Source organism: Filicampus tigris, chromosome 11 (assembly GCF_054856515.1).
Source record: "Filicampus tigris isolate MCC_2025a chromosome 11, RoL_Ftig_1.0, whole genome shotgun sequence".
Taxonomy (NCBI): Eukaryota; Metazoa; Chordata; class Actinopteri; order Syngnathiformes; family Syngnathidae; genus Filicampus; species Filicampus tigris.
This window is the reverse complement of record NC_141227.1, coordinates 1,335,001-1,362,468: the sequence shown is the minus strand read 5'-3', so window position 1 is coordinate 1,362,468 and position 27,468 is coordinate 1,335,001. Positions and strand designations below refer to the sequence as shown.

The 27,468-nt window shown below is 42.6% G+C and overlaps 2 protein-coding genes across 12 annotated transcripts in view; one reads left to right on the top strand and one right to left on the bottom strand.

Annotated features, from left to right (window-relative positions):
* The window catches only part of piezo1 (piezo type mechanosensitive ion channel component 1 (Er blood group)), a 260,505-nt gene that overhangs the window by 80,536 nt on the left and 152,501 nt on the right, over positions 1-27,468 (bottom strand). For all 6 annotated transcript variants that reach the window (XM_086044430.1, XM_086044431.1, XM_086044432.1 and 3 more), the window contains 6 exons: positions 26,162-26,221; positions 25,957-26,057; positions 25,350-25,491; positions 23,002-23,058; positions 11,262-11,434; positions 11,077-11,162 (listed from right to left, as the gene is read on the bottom strand). In XM_086044430.1, the coding sequence (XP_085900556.1) occupies positions 11,077-11,162; positions 11,262-11,434; positions 23,002-23,058; positions 25,350-25,491; positions 25,957-26,057; positions 26,162-26,221 (619 nt within the window). The remainder of the gene's footprint in view (positions 1-11,076; positions 11,163-11,261; positions 11,435-23,001; positions 23,059-25,349; positions 25,492-25,956; positions 26,058-26,161; positions 26,222-27,468) is intronic.
* Positions 17,555-27,468, top strand: part of LOC147139379 (uncharacterized) — a 79,233-nt gene continuing 69,319 nt past the window's right edge. For 4 of the 6 annotated variants that reach the window (XM_086044441.1, XM_086044438.1, XM_086044436.1 and 1 more), the window contains exons 1-2: positions 17,555-20,164; positions 23,501-23,706. In XM_086044441.1, the coding sequence (XP_085900567.1) occupies positions 19,127-20,164; positions 23,501-23,515 (1,053 nt within the window). In that variant the 5' untranslated portion in view covers positions 17,555-19,126 and the 3' untranslated portion in view covers positions 23,516-23,706. Of the gene's footprint in view, positions 20,165-23,500; positions 23,717-27,468 lie in introns of all 6 variants that reach the window. The other 2 variants (XM_086044439.1, XM_086044437.1) reach the window with 1 other exon arrangement.

Genomic DNA, 27,468 nt, shown 5'->3' with positions numbered 1-27,468 from the left:
GTGTTTTTATATTTCATTGCAGCAATTTCTAAGTAAAGAAGTCTTGATTGAATGTTACAAACATGATAGAGACAAATACCAGTAAGAAATAAAAAACAAACTGTTTTAACTTATAAAATATCATGTTCCCTTGTGATCGGAACAGTGGAAATATAATTACGAATTGTAGCCTGTTGAACACAAAATAGTGTGGTATTTTAGTGTAGACTAGTTCTAAAATGCTACCTCTGTCTCATCTCACCCATAGCAACATCGGTTACCATCCCCCAGTAGCACAGAGTAATTAAGATAAGATAAGATAAGATAAGATAAGAAGGCCTTTATTGATCCCACAGTGGGGAAATTTTCAGTGTTACAGCAGCAAAGATATATGTCACACAGAGACGGCGGGAGACAACTCGACCAAGTGTCCTTGCATCAACCAGGGCAAAACTTTCCAGTGTTTCCTCAGGTAAAAACGACTGTCCAGAGTTATTAAAACTCAGGATTTGACAGGCTAAAAGACTGGATCTTATGTCATCGATTTTACTTTTGAAGTGATCTGCAAAGTCCTATCAAGAGAGTGTTTGTTGGTCTCAGTGGGGACTTGTTAAAATCAGAGCTGGTTAAGAGATCGAAGGTGGAGAAAATAAATCTAGGGTGTTTTTATTAACTAAGATAAGATAAGAATGCCTTCATTGATCCCACAGTGGGGAAATTTTCATTGTTACAGCAGCAAAGATATAGGTCACACAGGGACGGCGGCATAATGTGGCCATTAATGTATAACATTGACGGCAAACATATGTAAATATACGCAGTAACATGTGTATATACACATGTATATACACACCAACCTACATCTACATAAAAAGTATGAGGAACACTCATTTTGGCCTGTACATAGTACAGAGGAAAAATACTCTAAGTAAGTGACAGTGCTGCAGTGCTGTAGTGAAATGTAAGGGACAGCATTGGATAAAAATAAAACTAGACTAACAGTAGTGGGGAATGTTGAGTATTGCACGGTATTACAGTAGTGGGGAATATTGGGTATTGCACGATATGAGCTCAGGTGCAGGACTGCACAATTGCACTAATGTCCGCCAGTTTGTAGAGACTACACAATGTTCTTGTTAAAGAGTTTGACAGCAGCAGGCAAGAAGGAACGGCGGAATCTCTCCTTTGCACAGCGAGGGTGTAACAGTCTGTCACTGAAGGAGCTGTGGAGTGCTGTTAGGGTGCCCTGGAGGGGGTGGTCCGGGTTGCCCAGCATTGATGACAGCTTGGCCAACATCCTCCTGTCCCCCACAGAGTCCAGGGAGCAGCCCAGGACTCTTGACCAGTTTGTCCAGCTTCTTCCTGTCCCAGGCCGAGAGACCGCCTGCCCAGGAGACCACTCCCTGGAAAATGACAGAGTCATAAAAGTTTCTGAGGAGTGTCCCCTGAACTCCAAAAAACCTCAGTCTCCTGAGTAGGAAGAGTCTGCTCTGACTTTTCCTATAGAGGGCGTCTGTGTTGTCGCACCAGTCCAGTTTATTGTTCAGATGAACACCGAGGTACTTGTAAGTTGAGACTCTCTCAACATCTGTTCCCCGGATATTCACTGGTGCAGGTGAAGAGTGCTGGCGCCAACCGAAATCCACCACCATTTCTTTGGATTTCCCCGCATTGATCAGGAGGCGGTTCTGCTGGCACCAGTCCACAAAACCCTGAGTAAGTTTTCTGTACTCCCGATCATCTCCGCCTGTGATGAGGCCGACAATCGCAGAGTCGTCAGAGAACTTCTGCAGGTGACAGGTAGGGGTGTTGTCGTTGAAGTCCGAGGTGTAGAGGGTGAACACGAGGGGAGCCAAGACAGTTCCCTGTGGGGCCCCCGTACTACAGAGGAGCACGTCAGACACATAGTCTTGTGTCCTCACACACTGTGGCCAGTTTGTGAGGTAGTCCTGGATCCATGTGGTGAGGTGGTGGGCCACCCCAGCCCGCTCCAGCTTGTCTCCCAGTAGGGTGGGCTGAATGGTGTTGAAAGCACTGGAGAAATCAAAGAACATGATCCTCACAGTGCTCCCCACCTTCTCCAGGTGGGAGAGTGAAGTGTGGAGGAGGCAGATGATGGCATCATCCACACTGATGCCAGGCTGATATGCGAACTGGAGTGGGTCCATTGAGGAGCTCACCAGGGGCAGCAGGTGGACAAGGACCAGTCCCTCCAGGGTCTTCATCAGCGCCACTGGTCTGAACCTGTTGAGCTCCTTCGGGTGGGGGGTCTTTGGCACCGGGACCAGGCAGGATGTTTTCCATAGCTGGGGGACCCTGCCCAGCTTCAGGCTCAGGTTGAACAGGTGCTGGACAATTCCACACAGCTGGTCTGCGCAGGATTTGAGGAGCTGGGGGCTGGTGCCATCTGGACCCGCTGCCTTCCTCGCCTTCATCTTCAGCTGGTTCCTCACCTGAGATGTTGTGAAGGACAAGGCTGGGCAGGAGGGAGTGGTGGCTATCTGGTGTAGCTGGGAGCTGGAATATGAGCGGGGATATGAGCCGGAAAATGGAGGAGCGATTTAATGCTCTGCAGTCGGCTTTGAATTAAAATCAGGCTACCTTGAAAGAGCATGGAGTGCAGCTGTCTGGGGTGGAAGATGCAATCAGCGATCGTGATCATAGACTGGCTAAATTGGAGCAACAGGTTGTGCGGCTGGAAGTAGCCAACAAAGCCTTGCAGGACAAAATCATCGACTTGAAGGCTTGTTCCAGACGACAGAACATTAAATTTGTGAACCTACCAGAAACTATTGAAGCTGGAAATCCAGTGGAATTTGTGTCAAAGTTGATGCCTTCTCTTTTTGGTCAGGACATTTTCCCAAAGCCTGTTGAAGTGGATCAGGCTCACAGGCTGGGTAGCCAGCCAGCTAAGTTCGGTAAGAAACCTCGGATTTTGATACCAGCTATCGCGTCAAGGAGCTCATTATTCGACTGTCAATCGAGCATTCTCGTTTAATGTATAAGGGGCATCGTATTCATATTCATCCAGCTGAGATTGTGAGACGTCGTCAACTTTTTGAGGACACAAGGAAGAAATTGATGTGACAACTACCTCTGATACACCGGAGGAGGCGAGGATTTTTGTCGACAAGCTGGTAACTGATAAGGAAGATTGAAGATAACTTTGGGGTTGGACTCAGATGGCCAATTTAGCACATATGGTTTAATGACATTTAGCTTCCTCTTGGTAATCTGAATGATAATTGCAGGTAATACTTTATAAGGATTAGTATTTATGATTTTTTTTCTTTGGTATGATTTGTATCTTTGTTGTGGTTGTTGATTTCAAAACCATTTTAGTGCCTTATAATTTCTAAAGCAAAATATAAAACAGGTGTTTGATTTAGCAGATATTTTTTATTTGTTCTGAGAGGAGTACAATTCAGGAAGTGGTTTATTGCACCTTAACAGTTTAGTGGGTTCTATTACTAAGTACTGTTAGAAGTGCCCCTTTAGACAGATGTTAGTTTGTTTTTTTGTCCTACTAGGGTTGGAGAAATGGGGTAGTAGGGAGGGAGGTGTTTTGTGTTGGTTTTGTATTTTTGTGTTGTGTGTCATTTCATTTCATTCTTACAAGAAACTCACATAAGACCTCAGGATCAGGCACGTTTGACCTGCAGCTGGGCAGGGCAAATATTTCACTCAACTTTTTCAAGTAAAGCACGAGGGGTAGCTATTATAATAAAGAAGAACATCCCATTTGAACATATAAAAACTATTCATTATGTTAATGGTAGGTTCTTGATTGTAACTGGTAAACTGTACTCTATTGATGTCACCCCTAGTGAACATTTATGGCCCGAATGTAGATGATGCAGGTTTTTTCCGTAAAGTTTTTGATAAAATGTCAGATTTTGCAGACACTAATCTAATATTTGCAGGGGATTATTATGTAGTCGTGGCTTGGCACTTGGATAGAGCTTCCAGAAAAAAAACTCTACCTTCAAGTGCCTCTGTAGCCTTGAATAGTTTTATTTCTTCAAATAATTTAGTTGATATCTGGCGCTTACAACATCCTACAGATAGAGATTTTTCTTTTTTTTCTAAATTGCATAATTCCTACTCTAAAATAGATTTTTTTTTATTGGACTCTAAGCTTTCACCAAATGTTATTGATTTGTGAATATCATAACATTTTAATTTCAGATCATGCACCTATTAGCACAGTTTTTGATTTCAATATACCGAAATAAGGCGCAACTTGGAGACTGCAACCATATTTACTGAGTTATTCAAATTTTTGTAAATACCTGTCGCAAAAAATCGAGGACTTTGTACTCACGAATGACACAAAGGATACAAGAGATTCTATTCTATGGTAAACTTTTAAAGTGGTTTTGAGATGACAGGTTATTTCATATGAGGCCTTACAAAGGAAAATTAGAAATTCTCGACTGCGGGAGATGGACAACAAGATATCTGAATTGGAAACACTTTATAGAAAAAATAATAGTTACCTTACATTACAAAAAATTATTAATCCTAAATATAAATATAATACAATTTTAAAAAAACAAGTGCCCAGATGTCTCGTCTGCGTTTACGATATTTTGAGCTTGGAGACAAGCCACATATTCTCTAAACTCGACAATTTAGAGGTCAACATAATAGTAGGGCTATACATAGAATTAAATCTGGTGCTGGTGACAATATCACCCTCCCCAAATCAATAAATAAATGTTTTTCTGATTTTTATGAGGAATTGTATGGATCAAAGGCGCAAGGGAACGTGGACGATTGGCTTAAGGATGTTGCCATTCCAAGATTGAATGATGCCTCACATGAAACCTTAAATCAACCTGTGAACATAGAAGAGGTCTTGGGCTCCATTAAATCATTTTCTTCGGGGAAGGGTCCCGGAAATGACGGATATGGGGCCGATTTTTACAAAAAAAATTGCTAGACTGATATCCCCAATCCTACTTAGAATGTTTTTACATTCTATGGAAGCAAAAGTACTCCCTACTACCTTATATGAAGCAAACATATGCCTTCTATTAAAACCTGATAGAGATTACTCCAATCCCGCATCTTATCGTCCAATTTCCACGTTGAACCATAATTGTAAGATCTTTACTAAAATATATTCTTTTTTTTAATACTAGAAGGGTGTTAAATATTACATACTATAAATTTCCAGTAGGTTCAAAACAAGCAATTTTTATATTTAGATGTGGAGAAGGCATTTGAGCAAGTAGAATGGGAATATCTGTTCAAGGTTTTGGAAAGATTTGGTCTTGGAGAATCTTTTGTATCTTGGGTTCGTCTAATTTATTTACATCCCTCTGCTTCAGTTGTCACTAACCTAGACAGATCATATCCATTTTCACTGGAGAGGGGCATTCGTCAGGGGTGCCCTCTCTCACCATTGTTATTTGCCCTGGCGATTGAACCCTTGGCTATCAGTATAAGAGAACATTTGTTTATCAGACCAATAACAATTGGGGGAGTTGATCATAAAATATCACTCTATGCTGATGATATTGCTATTTTTATATCAGACCCAGAGTATTCAATTGCCAATCTGTTTGATGTAATTCATAGTTTTGGGAGGGTATACCATCAATTGGCCGAAGAGTGATCTTATGACTCTGACAGCAGATTTGGATCCAGTGTTTGTAGCTTCAACTCAGTTTAAAATCTCAGATACAATTAAATATTTGGGTATCAGAGTCACAAAAAAACCAAATTCTCTATTCAAGTAGAACTATACTAAAAGATTAAATGATTTAAAGGAGAACATAGAAAAGTAGAGAACATCACCTTTATCAATGATAGGTAGAATAAATATGATTAAGATGGTCTCCCTACCAAGATTTCTCTACTTATTTCAAAATATTCCAGTATATATCCCCAAAGCTTACTTTAAGATGATTGATTCTGTTATTTTGCCTTTCATTTGGGGCTACAAGGCGCATAGAATAGCAAAACAATATCTTCAACAACCCAAGGAATGTGGTGGCCTTGGCCTTCCATGTTTTTTGTATTATAGTTGGGCAGCCAATATTAGAGTTATGGTATATTGGCAAATGAATAAAGACTTGACTCCATTGGATAATATTCCCTCATGGCTGAGAATAGAACATAGTTTGGTTTCCAAAACTTCTCTCCATGCAATTCTTTTTTCATCACCTAGGTCATTGTCTTCTCAGAGAGGAGAGCATTTTATTATAACTAATTCTCAGAAAATCTGGTTGCAGATCCAAATGTTTTGTGACCTCCCTAGTACAGCTGTACATGCTCCTTTGTGGCATAATCATGCCTTCCCTCCTTCATTTACGGATGCTGTTTTTAGGGAATAGAGTCAGATGGGTTAGAGTCGTTGCAAAATTTGTATATTAATAAAAAATTACAAATAAAATATTACTTACCCAGAAGTCTTTTTTTTTTTTTTTTTTTTTTTTTAGATTTTTACAGTTAAGGAATTATGTTGGACACAACATTCCCTCATTTAATTTCCTCCCTTTGGAAAATAATTTATTTAAAATTTTATTTGGGAATCCAGAATCTAAAAGCTTAATTTCGTCATTGGTAAAAGTCTTGCTTAGTAATTGTAATAGTTCTACATTATTGATTAAAAAAAAGGGAAGAGGATCTTAATATGATAATCAGAGATGATATATGGAGAGCAGCACTGAATGACATTCATCAATGTTCTGTCAACTCGAGGATTAATTCAGTATAAAGTTGTTTTCAGGTTACACTATTCAAAAGTGAGGTTAAATAAAATGTTCCCACAAACATCACCTCTATGTGAAAGATGTAAGATAACGGATGGTACATTGGCACATCAATTTTGGTTCTGCCCGAGAGTCCAAGGTTTTTGGTTTTCAATATTTAAATGGTTTACTCCTTTGCTTTCAAGACAACTATTGACCCTGATGCTGTGATGGCTCTTCTTGGATTTTCGGATGCGTTGCAAAAATTGGGTCATGATGTAATTTCTGTGGTTGCATATGGCATGGTGATAGCTAAAAGGTGTATTTTAAAATTATGGAAATCAGATGTTCCACCTCAGTTTGAAACATGGCTTAGGGAATTTATAGGAGTGCTGCATATAGAAAAGTTAAGATATGAAATATCAGGCAATGCCCAAAAGTTTTATAATGTATGGAAACCAATTTTCGAACATCTGAAAATATAGTAAACCCCTAAATATTTGTTTATTTTCATCTATTTTCATGGACTTCAGTTGCTGGTTGCCAGCCAATCGCTGGTTGCCAGCCAATCGCAGGGCACACAGAGACAAACATCCGCACTCACAATCACACCTAGGGGCAATTTAGAGTATCCAATCAACTTACCATGCATGTTTTTGGAATGTGGGAGGAAACCGGAGTGCCCGGAGAAAGCCCACGCAGGCACGGGGAGAACATGCAAACTCCACACAGGGAGGCCGGAGCCGGGATCGAACCCACGACCTCTGAACTGTGAGGCGGACGTGCTAACCAGTCGACCACCGTGCCGCCCTTCTTTTGTTATCACTACCAAAAAATCATCATCTGTGACCTTAAAGAGTATCTGATAGGAACACTATCTACTCCTGTAAACATGGTTTAATTACTTGAATAACTTGTTCTTTGTTTAAGTTAATTCCTGACTGCAACATTTCCTGGAAGGAACAATATTTAATTGTCATCTTTCTTGTTTTCTAACGAAATGTGCTTCACTTAAATAAAATGAAACATGTCTATTTTGCAAAAAAAAAAAAAAAAAAGAAAATCCACCATGCAAGTTTTTGGAATGTGGGAGGAAACTGGAGTACCAGGAGAAAACCCACACAGGCACGGGGAGAACATGAAAATTCCACACATGAAGGCCGGGGCTGGATTCTAACCCACGAGCTCTGCACTGTAAGGCGGACGTGCTAACCAGTCGGCCACCGTGCCGCCAGCAACAGCATCGATGAAGTAAAAAACTTCAAAAAGAATACCTTTGTAGATCTGAAAATGTCTAAAATCAGGTTGATATGATAAAAGTTTTGTTTAAAAGGGAGCGCACGTTCAGCACAGCCTAGTTAATGTTTGTGCTGGACGTGCGCTCATGGTGGCACAGATGAGAAGTGTTAACATGTACAAGGCTGTCACTGTTAAAACTAGTGATGGGAATTTCGGCTCTTTTAAGAGAACCAGCTCACTAAAAGGAGCTCTTTCGGCTCCCAAACGGCTCTTCATATTTTTTTGTTGCTTTAATCGAAATATTACCAATAATGTAACATTATGCACAAAATGAATTAATAATTAATTCAAAAAATTTATTATACTACTATGTTATAATAGTCTTTATTTTTTCACTCTACAGTGAACTTTTAACTAATTTAAATGTTTAACTTTTTTTATACTAAGCAACTTTAAAGTCAAGCAACACAGAATCCCTGAAAAACAACACAACAAAATGTAAATTAAAAATGTTTACTTTTTAGTGTAACAACAAACTAGGAAATACAAGAATAAACGTTTAGCTTTTTTATATGAAACAAATTTAAAGTGAAATACAGGATCCCTGAAAAACACATGAAATACAATTCACCTTTAACAAATTTAGAATGAAACAACACAGAACCCCTGAAAAACACCCCAAAAATATAAAGCAAAATGTGTAAAACAAAAGGAAAAAGATCAGCAGTCTCTAGTAGAGCCATTAATATAATTAAAATGAATCCAAATTTGGCTCCTTTTCCTGCTTTGACTCATTTCTTTTTTACTTTTTCTTTTTCTCCTCCGTGTTGCACTCTCTCTCTTGACCCGTTCGTGTGCTCACTGTGCTGTGTACCAGGCTGCCGCCCCTCCCCCCCTCTGCTCAGCGCACTAGACAGCGCAGACACAGAGACGACACCACGCATATTGACCAATCATGTGCGCCTTCAAGCGAAAAAAAGCGTCTCGAAGGGAGCTGGCTCCTGATTGGTGGGGAACTGGCTCCCGACGTTCACTTCAAAGAGCCGGCTTATAGAGCCGTTACGTTCGCGAACGACACAAGCCTAGTTAAAACCACTTAGTTTGTGAGTGTGGATAAAGAGTCTGCCTGTGATAGTTTGAATGGTAAAACTGCCCGGTCGGGGTGGTAATGATAACAGGGGCCTGCAGGGGAGCTAGTGAGGGGGATGGTGCTGTGAGCAGCTGGTATTGTCCTGTAGGTGGGTGTAATGGAGTTATTATTGCAGTGGTTAGAGGTAGAAGACGACGCGGGACCATGCGCTGAGTAATTAGTAAACAGGAGTCAGCTGGGAGTGAAATTGATGACTGTGTGATGGATGTTAGCAGCTAGTATTGAGCTTCCCAGAGAGTTTGGATGAACACCATCCGACTGATAAAACGAACGACGATTCCAAAATTGGTTAAAATTGTCAATAAGCGTCAGCAAAACACCACTTTACCACACCGACAGCCTGCAAGTGCTCAGCATGGCAAAGAGGGTATGAAAATCAATCGTCTGCTCTGAATGCTGACGTACTGTCTCGTTCGTCCCCACATGGACAATGAGCCAGGGATATGGATGGTGGAAGAAAGTCAAGAACGCCGGGCAGGATGTTTACTGCGTCCATAACTTTGGCTCTGGTATAACAGCGGGTGATAGTGCCTAAATAATGCATGCGCCTGATAATGCTGTCTCCGACTATGATGGTTGTTAGTGGGTGACGTGAAGAAGGAACACGAGGGGATCCAAAGCCTCCGGGAGGAGATTCCATACCCCGTCGTCCAACATGATGCTGTCGAAGCCCGGTGACAGCTGAAGATGACACCGGTGAGTGTCGCCAATGATATATACAGGTATACTGTGTATATATATATATATAATATATATATATATATATATATATATATACATATGTATATCCCCACTCGCGCTCAGCTCCTCACCTCGCTTCGTCCCGGCCGGCTCATTCGGCCGATGCCTAATCATAGAATGACGCGATGCGGCCCATGACCCAAAGTCAGTATTGGCTAATTGCAACATTAAACCAACAAGTTCAACACACAAATGCACATATCCAGCTAATATTTAGCTTAGATCATACGTAGCTGTAGCATATACATAAATACTGTACATACAGATACATCCTATGGTTATATTACTTAGATTAGATAGACTTCCCTTACTTGCCCTTAAAATGCAGCGTTGTGTTTGTCATATATATTTTCTCTCTAAAGCAAGAAAAGGTTTGCCAATCAATTGGTGTTCAGTAGCATGCTTTTAGTAAGAGCTGAAAGACGCGTGCGTGTGTGTGAGTGTATGTGTGTGTGTGTTTGAAAAGGGCTGAGGGGCTGTTTGCGTGAGTTGAATCCAATGCTTGTTTTATCAATTGAAGGGAAAGTCAACCCAAACTTTTAATTTTCAAGAATATGTTCTATGCAAGCCCCCTAGTTCAAACAAGGCATTCTGATTAACATTGTGTTTGTGGAATAGGAGTTAAGTTGTAAAATCCATCCATTTTTTACCATCTCAGTGGTCGGCCATTTTATTTCTTCTGTCGACTGAAAATGACATCACAGATGCGCTGAGGGCTCAAATAACGACCAATCATGGCTCAGTCTCAGAAAACAGGTGAGCTGTGATTGGTCGTTACGTGAGCCCTGAGCAACTGTGATATCATTTTCAATTGAAAGACGTGACAAAATGGCCGCCCCCAGTGATGACTAAAAACAGGTGGATTAACTCTTATTCCACAAACACAATATTTATGAGAATGCCTTGTTTCAACTAGTGGGCTTGCATGGAGCATATTTTAAAAAAATAATATATTTGGGTTGACTTCGCTTTGATAAAGTATTTGCATAAGAAAATCAATCCTCCTATTCATATTAAGGGTATTAAAATTCAAGAAAATTATGGGACAGAAAAATCAAGTAATTTTTTACAATAAATAAAATATGCGATTAACTACAAGTTAACCATGAAAAATGCGATTAACTATGATTGAAAATTTTAATGGCGTGACAGCACTAATTATATATATATATATATATATATATATATATATATATATATATATATATATATATATATATATAGACACACACATAGAAATGTATATATAGAGTATTTCACACTAACCTGTATTGATTTGTGCACTCAGTCTCAGTTTGTCTCAAATAAGTATCCATTGTGGGTCTGTCACTGTCTTGAGACTGATCAGGAGGCTGTCAACATGGAGTTTTCCAATAATTAGAGAAGTTTTTCAGGGAGATCTTATTACAGTATGTGTGCTTTGAGATCAATTATCCATAAATGGTGTTTACTTGCTGTATCTTGTGAATGAAGAAGTAGCGTTCATTGCACAGAACAGCTGATGTTTCCCTGTACTGTTTAGTCAGTAGGTTAAGCCACTGGGTCAATCCATCCATTATTGCTAATACTACAGCCCATAACAAACGGATGATATCCAAGATCCTCTGAACAATCTCTCCACGACCTGTGCAACACAGACAGATAGAAACAGTGAGGGATACATAACAGATTCCATAGCCAAAAAGACAAACAGGCAATGCTTTTAAAACCAGTTTAGGCAATACAGTGAACTCTCAAGTGGTTAAAATGTTTTAAATATTCCTTGTAAAATACATTATACCACATTTGGAAACATCTCAACAAATTATCGATTGTGTTTTTCAGCAATTGTTTTTGTTTTAGGTTTAATGTAGGTGGCTATTTAAAGCATACTGTAGACCAGGGGTGCTCACACTTTTTCAGCATGCGAGCTACTTATAAAATATCAAGTCAAAATGATCTACCGTCCGGGAAGAGTATGTTTTGCATTTTTGTCATGGGTAGGCCCTACCCACTACAAAAATGCAAAATATATATTTATTTTCAAATATATTGAGGATTCTTGATATGTACAATCTATATTGATGTACCTTGCATAACCGCATGAGCCAATGTTGCACATCCATCCATTATCCATACCGCTTATCCTCACAAGGGTCACGGGCATGCTGGAGCCTATCCCAGCCGTCTTCGGGCAGTAGGCGGGGGACACCCTGAACTGGTTGCCAGCCAATCGCAGGGTACACAAAGACAAACAAACATCCACAATGACAATCACACCTAGGGGCAATTTAGAGTGTCCAATCAACTTACCGTGCATGTTTTTGGAATGTGAAAGGAAACCGGAGTACCCGGAGAAAACCCACACAGGCACAGGGAGAACATGCAAACTCCACACAGGGAGGCTGGACCCAGGATCGAACCCACGACCTCTGAACTGTGAGGCGGACGTGCTAACCGGTCGCACACCGTGCCGCCCACAATGTTGCACAACACAACATAATTAACAATGAACATCTATTTTTTTAATGTCATGCGATATACCAATACTACCTTTGCGATCGACTGGTAGATCACGATCGACGTATTGAGCACCCCTGCTGTATACTGTAGGGAATATGTAAGCGCGAACACAATTTATTGATAATAATAAGAATAAGAATAAGAATAAGAATAAGAATAAGAATAAGAAGAATAAGAAGAATAAGAAGAATAAGAAGAATAAGAAGAAGAGTGGCTCAAGCAGTCCAATCAATGCGTGACAGATTTTGCTACAATGGTTGCAGACAAAGTTTGACTGCAGGTTGGGCACTGGAATATTCTTATCGCACTGCCATACTCTCCTCCTTTCCTCCAGGTGGAGAACTCCCCTCTCCTCGCCCTTCTTCACACCACTGCAGACAGCATAGTGCCAGCCTTCTTAATCAGCTGCAAGTGCCTCCCAGGTGTCCGTGTCAATGCCTGCGAGATATATGTTGCACTTGCAGACATCTGTGAAGCACAATGCTGGATGGCCAACTTGGCAACGTCCTGTTGCCAGTTCACTGTACAGGAGATCCTTTGGTATATGGCTGCCCTCCATGCAAGACACACAGCCAAGCCAAGCAGACAGTGTTGATACAGCATAGAGTACTTGCTGAGGAAACCTGCTTTTTTCAACACTGCAGTGTTGGTAACTTTTTTTCTGCCATGTGATTTGCCATAATACATCACAGGCAGCAGAGATGAAAAACTTTCCCGGCGGTTCTCCTGTGGCATATATCATTTATGACACTGCCATACAGCAGGGTGCTAAGCATGCATGCATGGTCTACCTTGAGTTTGGTGTTCAGGGTCAGCTGGCTATTATCCCACTTTCTCTTGATCAAATTGTGCAAGACAGCAACAGCTTTGACGATGTGTCTGTTGATCTCTGAATCAAGAGACAAATTGCCAGTCACCGGTGAGCCAAGATAGGCAAAAGAGTAAGTGATCTCGAGTACCTTGTTGTTCATCCTCATTGATGGAGAACATGGATGGACATTCTGGTCCATGATGTGAGTTTTTCTGATGGTGTTTGTAAAACCGAATTTTCTTCACAAGCATGGGTATCACAAGCATTGATCAGCTGCTGAAGTCCTTCAACAGTGTATGAGATCAGGGCTGCTTCTTAGGCATACAACATTTCTCTGAGGAGAATGGTCCAAACCTTTGTTTTCTCTTCAATCAATTCACACCACTCCTGGTATGCAGGTAGACTCCCCGCTTCAGAATACTGAAATACAGAATTCAACAGCATAGAAAAGAAAATGCTGAACACGGTTGGTGCATGGACAACCCTGTTTCACTCCACTTGAAGGGCTCAGATGAGGTGCTGTTGTAGCTCACCGTACCATGCATTTCGTTGTGGAAGGAGACAATATTGAATAGCTTTGGCGGGCAGCCAATTTCCCTCAGCAGTTCGAACAGAACCCCTTCTACTCATAAGGTCAAACACCTTGATTAGATCAATTAAGGCGATGCACAGTAGAATCTGCTGTTCACTGTATTTCTGTTGAAGCTAAAGTCAAACAGGGAAAATCATGTTGACCGTGGATTGCTCTGCCATGAAGCCACACAGGGACTCTGGAAGAATGTGGCTGGCAAGGACTTGTAGTCGGGTCAGATCTACATAGTGATATGCCACGGTAATTATTTCTGTCACTCTTGTTTTCGTACAGCATGATGATCTTAGAGTTTTGCATCTCCTGGGGTGCATTGTCTTCATTCTAGCAAAGGCACAGAAGTTCATGAAGTGGCTGAAACAGAACTGTCTCCCCTCACTTAAAGGGGAAGTCAACCCAAACATTTTTTTTCAAAAATGTTCGATGCAGGCCCACTAGTTGAAACAAGGCATTCTGATTAATATTGCGTTTGTGGAATATGAGTTAAGCAGCAAAATCCAACCGTTTTTAGCCAACTTGGCTAAGTTTTGCTGCTTAAATCATACTTCTTCCCCCTCCCGAGATGCCAGCTGGTGGACCAGAATTTCTTCGAGGCCACCCGGAAGACGTTTTCCATGGCCTCACTCACCAACCTCCTCCTGCACGAGTTTGTTGTTCTGCTGTTTCTGCCATCAAAGTCCCAGAAGCTGAGCGCGAAGTAACAAGCCAGTAAACATCCCGGAAAGCTGATCAATGGGATCACTCCGAGACAATTGCGTCTCTTACGTCCGCCTTGTTTGTATATAAATGCTGCTGATCCATGTGAAATAAATCAGTTACGCTACAGTTCTCGACTCGTTCACTTTGTCTCCTTAGAATTGGTGATTCGGAGCATTTAACAACTTACACCACGATGACCGAAATACACATGGGCTAGCCTTAAGCTTCAACTATCCACGCCATCGCCATGAAGCTATTGCTGTTCTCCACACAAGAACCGATCTGCTGGTTATGCCACGCAAAGGTATATTCATGTACGCAAGGTGACCGACGAAGGCTGATTATGTATTAGAGTACATCCCTGAGTCAGTATGCTGCAGTCTGCTTTTGGCGTGATTCCATGACCAGCCGCGCGAGATCAAATACTGTATGTTGATTTAAAAGCATATCTGCTGGGAGAGTTCAGCCTTACGCCAAGCGCTAAGTCCAGCTTCTGCTCCGGTTCCTGCTACAGCTGCTCGGTGTCAGGACCACCCACCATTTATGGAATGAAATGAAAGGACTCGTTTGTATCCCCATCACCGACCCGTCAACCAACAAGTACAAAGATGTTGATGTGATGCGCGAGCTCTGACTTCAGACGCTGCCATCCTTGGAAAAGCCGTCTTTCCTGACACCCTCAAGATAGCCCAACTCGTCAAGCGGGTTTACATCCTGATTAACGCTGCGAACGTCTCACAAACCAACCCCATTCCCCGCAGTCGCTGACCAAGCCGCTGCTGACCAAGCCGCTGCTGACCAAGCCGCTGCTGACCAAGCCGCTGCTGACCAAGCCGCTGCTGACCAAGCCGCTGCTGACCAAGCCGCTGCCATACATCTTCATCGTCTGACGAAGACTAACGCAAGACAAATAGGCCCGTGCCGAGGACAGCTGCTGTCGTCTGATAATTGCTTTTACCATGACAAATTCTGTGCCTCCGCTTGCAGCTGCTCAGCTGGCTATAAATGGACGATAAAATAGTAGAACGGCCAGTAACAATTCTATACACTTGGCCGTCGTTCCGCCACATGGCAGGCTGTTCGACCTCACTGACACCCTGTCCGGATGTAAATTTCTGGTCGACAAGGGCATGATTCAGTCGACCTACCTCGCCGGACCAGACGACCAACACTGGCCTAGTACCAAACGACCCAAACCGGATGAAACTCATCACTACCAATGGGACCAAAATCGCCACGTACGGTTTACACACGATTCTAATCAAGTTGGCCGGATGCCACTACACCCGGTAATTCATCATTTCCGACATACAGACGTCGCTTCTGGGAGCTGACTTCCTTGCTCACCGTTATCAATTAGTGATGTTGGAAACCACTGGTTGCTTATCATAGACAATTATAAGACCACACTGCTAAGACCTGTCATGGCAGTACAGACTCCATCAACACCTGTGCCACTGCAACAGGTGATTATTATGACCACAATCTACAAAGATTTCCCGGGTGTGTTCAAGCCAAAACTTGTTGGCCTGGTCAAGCAGCCAAGCACAGTGTCTACAACTATCTGGACTATCGTTCCATTCCAAATTCCAATGCCTGTCTGCCAAAAAGCTACGAATCGCCCAACAGGCCTTCTCGGAGATGGATCGGATGGGCCTGTGCCAGAAGGCGTCCAGTCCACTCTACACATGGTGAAGAAGCCCATTGGATTCTGGAGGTCCTGTGGAGACTTTTGCAGAGTGAACCTCCAAACCGAGTCCGACCATTACCTGCTGCCCAACATGGCTGACCTAACGTCCCAGTTGAACACAGTCTTCTCCAATATGGACCTACTAAAGGGGTACTTTCAGGTCCCCGTAAAACCAGATGACATCGCCAAGACCTACCTTCTTCTTCTACAGGCTGGAGGAACAGCACCGCCACCTTTCAATGGATAATGGATAAGGTATTCAGCGACATCTACAGCATATGTGTCGACGAAATCCTGATCTATTCCAAAAGCAAAAAGGAACACCAAAACCCTGTGTGTGCCGTTGTGCAGCTTCTGGAAAATGCAAGTACAAGTGCATTTTAGCTGTGTCCTAGGTTGAATTCCAGGGCTATGAGGTATCTATTGACCGCTTGAAACCCACCTTGCTGGAGGAGGATCACCCCGCACCACTGACTACAACCTGCGCTAGATTCCCCAGGTCTCGACTCGTTCACTTAACCTCCTGAAAGTGTATGGGACACGATACAAATTTTGATGTAGTGTTAAACATAGTATCCATGTCACAATGAACGGTTTCTCGAATTGATACACAATAACCGAGTATTTCCTTGAATTAGAATTACACTTTGAAAATCTTCCAGGCGCGGCAAAATCGCGCGTTTGTGGAATATAAGTTAAGCAGCAAAATGCACTAATTTTTAGCCATTTCTGGGGGCGGCCATTTTGTCTTCTGTCGACTGAAAATGTTATCACAACTGGTCACAACGACCAATCACGGCTGACCTGTTTTCTGCATCTGAGCCGTGATTGGTCATTGTGAGCAGTTGTGATGACATTTTCAGTCGACAGAAGATAAAATGGCCGCCCCAAGAGATAGCTAAAAACAAGTGGATTAACACTTATTCCACAAACGCAATATTTATCAGAGTGTCCTGTTTCAACTAGTGGGCTTGCATAGAACATCTTCTTGAAAAAAAAAATGTTTGCGTTGACTTTCCCTTTAAAAAAATTTCGAGGGTAACATTCTTCGTGTCATTTACACTTTAAACTCCCATACCCGCGTTTTTCCTCGTGACCGCTGAAGCTGCATTCCGATTGGCCAGCCAATACCCATTGGATGGCACCAGCCAAAAAGGCAGAATAGGACTCCTTTTTTGGCCCAACTGCATCCTTTACCGCCGTTGTCCACCAACGGGTTTTGGGATTGACACCAAATCAAGCATCGACTACATTACGGCCATATCTCCAGTTGGCCATCGCGGCAATGGAACATGGTCCACTATAATAATAATATATGTTTATATGGGCCACCTCCTGCGATTGGCTGGCAACCAATTCAGGATGTCTCCCGCTTACTGCCCGAAGACAGCTGGGATAGGTTCCAGCACGCCCGCGACCCTTGTGAGGACAAGTGGTATAGATAATGGATGAATGAATGGATGGCCCACCTCCCTCCAGCATCACCTCCCTCTAACAGGTAGTGAGCCAATGAGAAGCGAAGGAAAAGTTAAAATTTCATCCGTTTAATTTGAAATTCAGAAAATAATAAATATGCTATTCCAAATTATTATTATATGGTCTCATTGTCCATTTTCCGGGTTGGGGGTGGCTAGCTCTTTGGGCAAGAGGTGGAGTAAATTGTTATGACTGGTTGTTTACGTGATGTATCAGTTGCTCTGTAGTTGCTATGGTCCTTTTATGCTGTGTCCTTTATGATGTCATATAGGCCTTAAGTCTTACAGTTTAAAACTTTGAGTTAGACAGTGACACATTGTCAGTACGTCAAACCTTCTTGGAGTGAGGATGCAAACTCTCTTCCAGTCCTGATCTCTGTTGTTACTTTGTATTTTTCTTGATGAATACTTTTTACTCTTCAACCTCCGTGTCATATCTGCGAATGGGTCCGAATCCAGATCCACACATGGCAGAACGTACTGACCTGTCATGGACCCAGCAGACACAATCCCTCAAGCCAAAGACATCACCACCTGCTCCTAAACATCCCTCCACCTCCAATCAGGTAGTGATTGTCTCACCGGGTGTCTGCTTTGCCTTTTCACTGGGAACCTCTCGTGTCGCTCCTTCACGATGGGTCGCTCAAGCCGTCGCAAGTCCCGGTCTGCCCCCAAACGCTTCGTGTCCATTTCTCTCTCATCTTTGCCACCTACTTGTCCTAATTTTGTACAGTCCCCTTCTAGTTTAACAGCCGATGCTCTGTTTTTAGACTCCAATTTTTCTGACTGTGAAGATGTCCATGATTTGGTTAATCTCCTTTCTGACTTTGATTCTGACGTTGATTTTGAGCTTCCTGATTTTTCAAGCCCTCCTCAGTTTTTGTATGATGATGATCCCTTAGTTTCCGTTTCAGATTTTGACACTGATTTTGGTTTTCCGAGTCTGTCCCCAAGTCACTATTCAAGTCCTTGCCAATTTTTGTCACATTTTTCTGATGATGATTGCTTAGTGTCCACTCCAGAACACTTTCAGTCAGACCCTAGCTTGGGCGCCCGGTTGGTCCATTTACACGGGACCACCGCGGGGTGGCCAATGTAGACGCCCGAGTAGAGGTTCTGGTTCCTCCCGTAAGTCCGCTATTTCCAAGTCGCGTCATTCCAAACCTGTACCCTTAGTGTCCACCACTGAACCCTTCCCTTCAGACCCTACTTTGGCTGCCCGGTTGGCCATTTACACGGGACCCCCGCGGGGTGGCCAACGTAGGTGTCCAAGTAGAGTTTCTGGTTCCTCCTCAGCTTTTTCCAAGTCACATCATTATGAACCTTTACCCAAGCCACTACACTCCCCACCTTTTTCGACACCTCGTTCACTGCGTACTTCTTCACCTAGTCCCGTTCATCCCGTTTCTTCTAGTTTACATTCCTCACTATCTGTACTCCCAATCCCTCGTGTCTCGTGTGCGTCCCAACCTCTATGGTGGCAGGCTGATGAGGCAGGGCCCCTTCCCGGCGCCTTAGTAAATGCGGGCCCCCGTCCTGATGCCTCAGCAATGCCAGATCCCCTTCCCGGCACCTCGACAACTACAGGCTCCCATGCCGGTTACTGTGCAGTGCCAAGCTCTATTCCCGGCACCTCGGTAACAACAGGCTCCCATGCCGGTTCCTCTGCAGTGCCAGGCCCTCTTCCCGGCACTTCGGCAAGTACAGGCTCTCATGCCGGCTCCTCTGCAGTGCCAAGCCATCTTCCCGGCACCTTGGTAACTACAGGGTCCCATGCCGGTTCCTGTGCAGTGCCAGGCCCTCTTCCCGGCACCTCGGCAACTACAGGCTCCCATGCCAGCTCATCTGAACCCGGTGACTCAGCAGTGCCATGCCCTCTTCCCGGCACCTCGGAAACTACAGGCTCCCATGCCAGCTCCTCTGCACCCGGTGCCTCAGCAGTGCCATGCCCCCTTCCCGGCACCTCGGCAACTACAGGCTCTCATGCTGGCTCCTCTGCAGTGCCAAGCCCTCTTCCCGGCACCGCAGTAACTATAGGCTCCCATGCCGGTTCCTCTGCAGTGCCAGGCTCTCTTCCTGGCACCTCGGCAACTACAGGCTCCCATGCCAGCTCCTCTGCACCCGGTGCCTCAGCAGTGCCATGCCCTCTTCCCGGCACCTCGGCAACTACAGGCTCTCATGCCGGCTCCTCTGCATTGCCAAGCCCTCTTCCCGGCACCTCGGTAACTACAGGCTCCCATGTTGGTTCCTCTTCAGTGCCAGGCCCTCTTCCTGGCACCTCAGCAAATGCAGGCCCCTATCCTAGTTCCTCAGCACCACCAGACTCTGTTATGGCGGCGCAACATCTTCGGCTGCCCTCTGACTCGGTTTCGGCAGCGCAACCTCTGCGGCTGCCCTTTGATTCTGCTACGATGGCTCTGGCAGCGCAACCTCTGAGGCTGCCCTTGGATTCTGTTACGATGGCACAAGGCCTTCGACTGCCCTCTGATTCTGCTCCGGCGGTGCAAGGCCTTCGGCTGCCCTATGACTTGGCTTCGGCATCACAACCTCTGCGGCTGCCCTTGGATTCTGCTACGATGGCACAAATGGTGAGAGCAGTGCACAATTACACACACGCGCAGCTTAGGGGGAACAATGTCCTGCACCCTGAACTATTTCATCCCAAAACATCACTAAGTCACCTCCTTGCTGATGTCCCAGCCTTGTTGGGACATGGTGGACCTCAACCAATCATCCAGAAGTCTATTTATCTGGGACAGGGATGGGCAACTGTCGGCCGAACTCTGAGTGGCCCCTGAAAAAAAACAGGCTTCTTTATCCTAGGTATGCCTATCCTGGGGGCCGTATGGACAGAGGGCCTTGCAGTACTTCCATGTTATCTGTATTATCTTAGCCCAATACATCAGCCAGCACTGCAACCCAATTTTCAATGCTGGTCGGGCCAAAATTGGTGATTTATGAGTGTTTGCGGCCTCAACTATATGTATGGATCTGAGGATTGCCCGGTTTTGGGGTCGGAGTGGGTGCGTGTAGTAAAAATGAGACTACGGCTTGACTTTCTTTAGGTTTCTTCTAAGAACTGAAGAACCCTTTTGGATTACACGTGAAACATCTTCAACAAACAAAGGCTACATTCACGCTAGGGCTGTCACAAACCATTATTTTGGTCGTTGACTAATCACCAACAGTAGTAGCGATTAGTCGACTAATCGGATCATATGTAAATTGCAGCGTGTCGCACCAGCAAGCAGCTGCTCTTATGTAACCATAACTAGTTTACAGCTTGATTCTTTATGTATGTACAAATTAATGATTGATACAACATTCAACTTTTCAGCTTGTACCAGCAGTTCTAAGATGTTCTTAAATGATGGTGCAGCTTAAATTGAAGTCAATATTGTGGCTTTAAAGGTTTTGGTTGCAATTGTTTCGTGCACTTTAAAATGAAACTAAAACTATACACTTTGCAGAGTTGCACTAATCCTATGAAACTATCTATACCGGTAAATACAAAAAGCATTTTTGTATGTAGAAGGACGTGAAATCAAAGGAGTAATTTAGGAAAAAGCACTGCGCTAAAGAAAACTAAAATAAGCACTTGTATTGGTTTTAAATTTTGTTTTCATTTAACCTTTATCCCAAACGTTTTGTCTTTCTTCACTAATAAATGCAGGTAATTTAATAGTAGTAAATTGGTCTGCACAATCAATGCAACAGGGAAAAAAAATCTTTAACTATTAGGAGGAACATATTTTTATTGTTAGCACTATAACATATATTGCAAGAAACATAATTATGTGTTTTATTGTTATGTGATGCCAATGAGGGCTTGTGGCAAATATGTCATGTTTTGTTACTTTGAGTACTGGAATTTCTGTTGAATGCATCACTCCGTTGGCGAGAGATCTTTCTGCTTCGATGTCAAACACAGCATACACACACTGTTGTTGTTGCTAAAAATGCGCGTTTGCTGACTAATGCCTCCTTAATCCATATTAGACATTACAATATGTTAGCGTAGCAAAAAGGACATCGTGTCCGTGGACATCAAACGCACACCGTAACCGGTGTGTGTGTGTGTGTGTGTGTGCTAACTACAACCAGCTTTCAGACGCGACTGAACGTGTCAGAAATGAAAAAAGGCATCAGCCACAACGTGCTTCCTTTCTCAATTATCGAGAATCCCCATCGTGCTGCCAGGAAAGGGAGGTTTGCATCCTAAGTATTTGTGGGTGCCCACAATGTTTCTGTGTAGATCACGAAGACCTGGATGACTGCGACTGCGCATGTGCGCCCTTGGCAAGCAACCAGCCAGCAGGAAAAGCGCGAGACAAGGCTGTTTCAAGAGAAAAGCAATGCGGCAAATAAATTAATATATAAATAAACGATTCATCGACGACTTAAATTAATTGTCGATGATTCAGATCGTCGACGTCATCGTAATTAGTGGACTAATCTTGGCACCCCTAATTCACACTGCAGGGCATAACGCCCAATTTGTATTTTTTGTTAAATCCAATGTTTTTCTGTACTTGTTCCCATTACAAAAACAAATGTGACTTCTAATGTGAACAGAATGTGTCTGTCATGTGACACGCATGCTCACAAAGCACGACATCAAGTGGTACACACTAAAAAAAGGACGTTATGTAGCACAGTGTTTACTGAAGTAAATATGGTCCAGCTTGTAGGGGCTCATTCTATCATTTCCGATAGACAGAGGAGCGAGGCGGCAGGAGGTAGAGATATTTTGGGGAAATGAGGCGACCCTCCTCGATCTCTTCATTTTATGGAGACGTGTACTAAAGATGTCACATCATTGACGCTTGAAACAAGTGAACCATCTGCGTGGCTGAATCACAACCATCACCAAAAATGTTTACATTATGCTTTATTTTTCTAGTGGGATTACATTAAAGTCAAATATAAAATCAACACTGTTATCACAACTTCGCAGATTCACAGACGGTTGTGATACTGATTGAAAATCGGATACATGAAAATCAGATACATCGCATAATGGCAAAAAAATTTGAATTGAGCTGCAGTGAAAACATAGCCAAAAAGTGTTCAGTTCCCTCGATTAAACCTTTGTGGAATATGCAACAATTTTCTAAAGCAATTTTTCCTTAGTTACACTCGCCTGTCAAACTAATGATCAGAACTGTCTGAGATTGATATCAGTAATCAAAACAGGTGAACTTACCTATGCAAAAAAATCCCCAGTATGATGAAGAATGTGATGTTAATTAAACTGAAATCGAATATTCATAAAAATTCTGAATGCCATGTAATGCATCCCTCACTATCAATCAAGAGAGGTCATATTATTTTTGTAGAGACAGGAATGTTTTACTTGATGAGGAAGTAAGGTAAGATCCTGCATAAGATGGAATGTGGAAGGCCAAAGGAAATATGAACTTACCAGACTCCTCTGGCTCCTCTAATTGAGGATCTTCAAACACATCATTGTCCTCTGAACCTACACAGAAACACCATTGTGCTTGCATTACTCAAAGCTTTTGGTGACTTTTCTCATTGAGTACACTCATGGAACTGCCCCTTGATTATTTGACTGATCGTTCAGAACAATCAAAATTAGTGATTTTTACAAGGCAGCCATTTTGCATGCACATACCGGTAATAGTGGACAGCAAAATACATCACACATCACATATGTATATGACAAACACAACGCATTTTAAGGGCAAGCAATCAAAGTCTATCTAATCTAAGCAGTCTATGCAACCATAGGATGTATCTGTATGTACAGTGTATATGCTGCAGCTACGTATGATCTAAGACATATATTAGCTGAATATGTGCATTTGTGTGTTGAACTTGTTGGTTTAATGTTGTAATTAGACGTACTTAGCCGATTCTGACTTTGGGTCATGAGCCGCATTGTGTCATTCTATGGCTAGGCATCGGACGAATGAGCCGGCTGGGCGGGCCTGGGCAGGATGACTGACCACGTGAAGGGCGACTGCTGCCACCGCGGTGTCGAAGCTGCCGCGCAGCTGTGGAGATCTGTGGGAATTGGCTCGCCCTGAGTCTCTGCCGCTGCTGCCCACGCTTGCCGGCCAGGACGAATCGAGCCGAGGAGCTGAGGAGCTGAGCGCGAGTGGGGGTGAGCTAAGGTGCTATTGCTACGCATCTTCGGTGGCAGGAGCCCTAGGCTGCGCACTTTTTTTTTTTTTTTTTTTTTTTTTTAATCGGTCGTACTTTGTTCGTAGCTCTTCCGCGCGGCTAACTAGGAATCGAAACTTAGCACCGACATTCTAAAATCTGAACGGTTCCGGGTGAACCGGAATGATGGAACTGATTCCACTCGAATCCGGGGTGCTCAACCCTAAGGGGGACACAGCCGTGCATGTGTCTGCTGAGCAATTCATCATCGTCAATATTTTGAAGCAAATGTTAACGCCCTCCTCTACTCTCAAGCTTTTTTTTCAAGATACATGTATAGATCATGTTGACCAGCAGGCTTTATCAATGCAGACGCTGGTTGCTATGGAAACTTTAATCACACGGTCAAAAAAATTGACGGCTTCAAAAGGGGGTTGGATTAACTTAAAAAATAATGCGCTAAATTGACAGCTCTAGTTTTTTCGGCTCTTTTATAATCCCGTGGCGCGGGCGACAACTGCCGCATTGCATCACGTGACCGACACAACAATTGTTGCTGCGTATACAACGCCACGCGGATTCTCTCTCGTGATCGGTCCCTTATGTCACATGTTGCAATGACGTACAGTATTTGTTACCACGGAGGAGAGGATCCACCATGCAGCTTGTTGCTGCTGCCAAGCAAACTAGTTTGGCAGCGGTGTGGGTGTTATTTGACTTATATGTGTGTAAAGAAACTAAACATGCACATACCCTTTTACAGCCACCTTCCAGATCGTTTTCGAAATACAATTAAATGCATCGTCTAGTCATCTAGGTCCCTTTGTTCTCGCAGGCATGATATTCATTTTTGTCGCTGTATTTTTGATCGTTGCTCGACAGTAAAAAACGCCGACTGGAATTGGACATAAACGGCAAAGGAAATTCCGCCCTGCGGTCTCCTTGTCAGTAGCCGTAGTGATGCCCCCCGATTTGGAATGAAACTGTAACACAATTTCTACATGTGCAAAGTCTAGCAAATACAAGACGAAAGAAAACTCCACACATGCACAGTTAGCCTGCACTTAAAATAGGGCCCATTTTGCTTTTTCTAAATACTGTATTTTCAGAACTGAAAGCCGCTAGTATTTTTCTAGGTTTTGAACCATTCGACTTATATAAAGGTGTGGCTATTCTGTGGATTTTTCTTCCAACGCTAGGGGCGGTCTAACCGGAATTACAATACAATTGCCATTAACAGGATGTGACTGCAGGTGGAGGAGTTCAACAGGCGAGGGCGCTATGATGGTATCTGAATTAGGTGGTATGTGGAAGTAGAGCAATAAAAGGTAGACGTTAACTGACAAACTGGAGTGGCAGCGGGCAGTGAAATTATGATAAGTACTGTTTATTTTCTCTTGGTTCTGTTCCGTTTTAATCAGAAAAGTTGCTGCCGTGTTAAAAGGCACTGTTAGGAAAGAATCTGTTCAGGTACATACATGTACATTAACATTTCAAAATCGTTCTGTAAATGCATAAAACATCAAATTTCGTTCCTGTTTCTCATGTGGCCCCTTTGCAAAATGAATTGGCCACCCCTGCTGTTTACTATACCAATCCTGTCCAGCTGAGATGTCTAAGAATAATATGTGTAAAAATATATACCTGCCACTGAGCAAGACTCCTCTTGGGAATTCTGTTGTGTAGCACTCTCGTCCTCAACTATTTCAAGTCTTCTTGGTGATCTTCGATTTCTTTGTTCTTTCAAAGCGCTTTTCACATTTTTCACCCACGCCTGATAAGCCAACTGGGGGAGTAAAGTCACTACATCATTGAAAACACTGTAATGCAATATGTGACATGTACACTGAATGGCCACAACAATATGACCACTTGTACATTATAATGATATCCTTTATTATTATTATTATTTTGTATTTATTTTACTCATTACTCACTCATGGGAAAATTAAACTCACACTCTGCTGTGTCGCACGCCACAGAGAACTAGATAACAGCTTTAAAGAAATACAAATGCTTGGTTTTGACTGGCACTGTCAGAGATATTAAAATAACAATATGTTTATAGTTGTGGTTGTAGTTTGCAGGGGAATAGAATGGTACTGCATCATTGTGGCGACTGTGTCAATCAGCTGGCCCAATATTTTAAACAGCTTTTGTATAGATATTATAGTATGCAAGTGGTCAGAATGTTGAAGCTGTTCAGTGTAATTAAACATTAAAGTGTAACAATTACAGAAGAGTGTCTGACCTGATAGGCAGTCTGTTTCAGTGGCTTCTGTTCCTCTGACGAAAGTTCATGTTCACCTTCACTGTCCGATTCAAATAGGTAATACCACCCTGAGTGCAGCACTGTGGTAAAGTAATTATATTACTGTTTTCTCTTCTTTACTATATCAAAGTGTAAATACTACAATCACAAATGTTTCTCAGTGCATTGCATGTATTTGCTTTACCTGACGCATGGTCAAGCCATGGTTGAGACCAACTTTCTTTCTTTCGCTCTGTATTTATTTCTTAGAAACACACACAAGCACACACAAACCTTTATATACTGTCCATACAGAACAGTAGAATCTATATATATTGTATACAGTTTTCCCTCACTAATTCACGGTTCGGTTATTGGAGCTTCACTCTATTGTGGGGTTTCCATTTGTGGCCATAACTTAAACTAGTGAATTTTACTTTTTGGGGGGGAAATTTGTTACCAAGAACATTACATCTTGTCACCCGTAAAATCCCTGTTCCCTCATCATGGGTGCATTCTGAAATACGCTCCCAGCGCACTGCTTCACTCAGGCTGTTTGGAAACTCAGAACAAGAGCTGAATGATTAAGGAAAAAAATCTTACTGCGATTGTGAGCATGCAACTCTTTTTTCAAGGTCCTTTTCAATGATTTTTTTTTAACGAACAAGCAATTCATTCATCTTTATTACAATAAACAATATCATATTCATTATAGATTATAGGATATTAAGCTAAAGTCAAATAAAGCATTGACTAATATGAAAGATAGTTTGTTTCTGTACGACAATTACAGGTTTGAACTTACTAAGTATTTTGACATGTAGTCTTATAAGCATTCACCAGGACAACATTCAACAATTCAGTCAAACAAGTGTGGTGTAAACATATGCATATACTAAATTGTAAATCAGTAAGAAATCAAACAAACAAAAGTTCAAATTATAACAATAATGCAAACAAATCTGTGACTTTTCCACTTCAACATATCCAACTTTCCATGTTGCATGAAACATGATATGTAAACAAGTGGACTACACTTCTTAAACATTTAATTTCTTTATCGAAAAATAAACACAAATAAACTAAATAGCTTGTATAAACAATAAAATTTAGCGATCTCCAGTCAGTAATATCAAATATGCTAATGACACAATCAGAATTAGATTTATTGGCTAAGTATGTTAAAAAATGGAATGGAAAAAAAAAGGAATTTGTCTTCCCAGTTACTAGCCGTCCAAAGAAAAAAAAAAACAAACTAGAGCCGTGAGCTATAAAGTCACGCGGTACTGGCACATAGGACAGTTACCGTCAATTTTTTTTTTTTTTTTAATGCCAGGCCTGATGTGTGTGCAGTTTCATGGGATTTCGCCTAGGTTTAGACCCTCAAAAGCAGCATTTATTTTTCGCAAATGAACGCATCGCCACAGCAACAGCGTCCATCCATCCATTATCTATACCGCTTATCCTCACAAGGGTCGCGGGAGTGCTGGAGCCTATCCCAGCTGTCTTTGG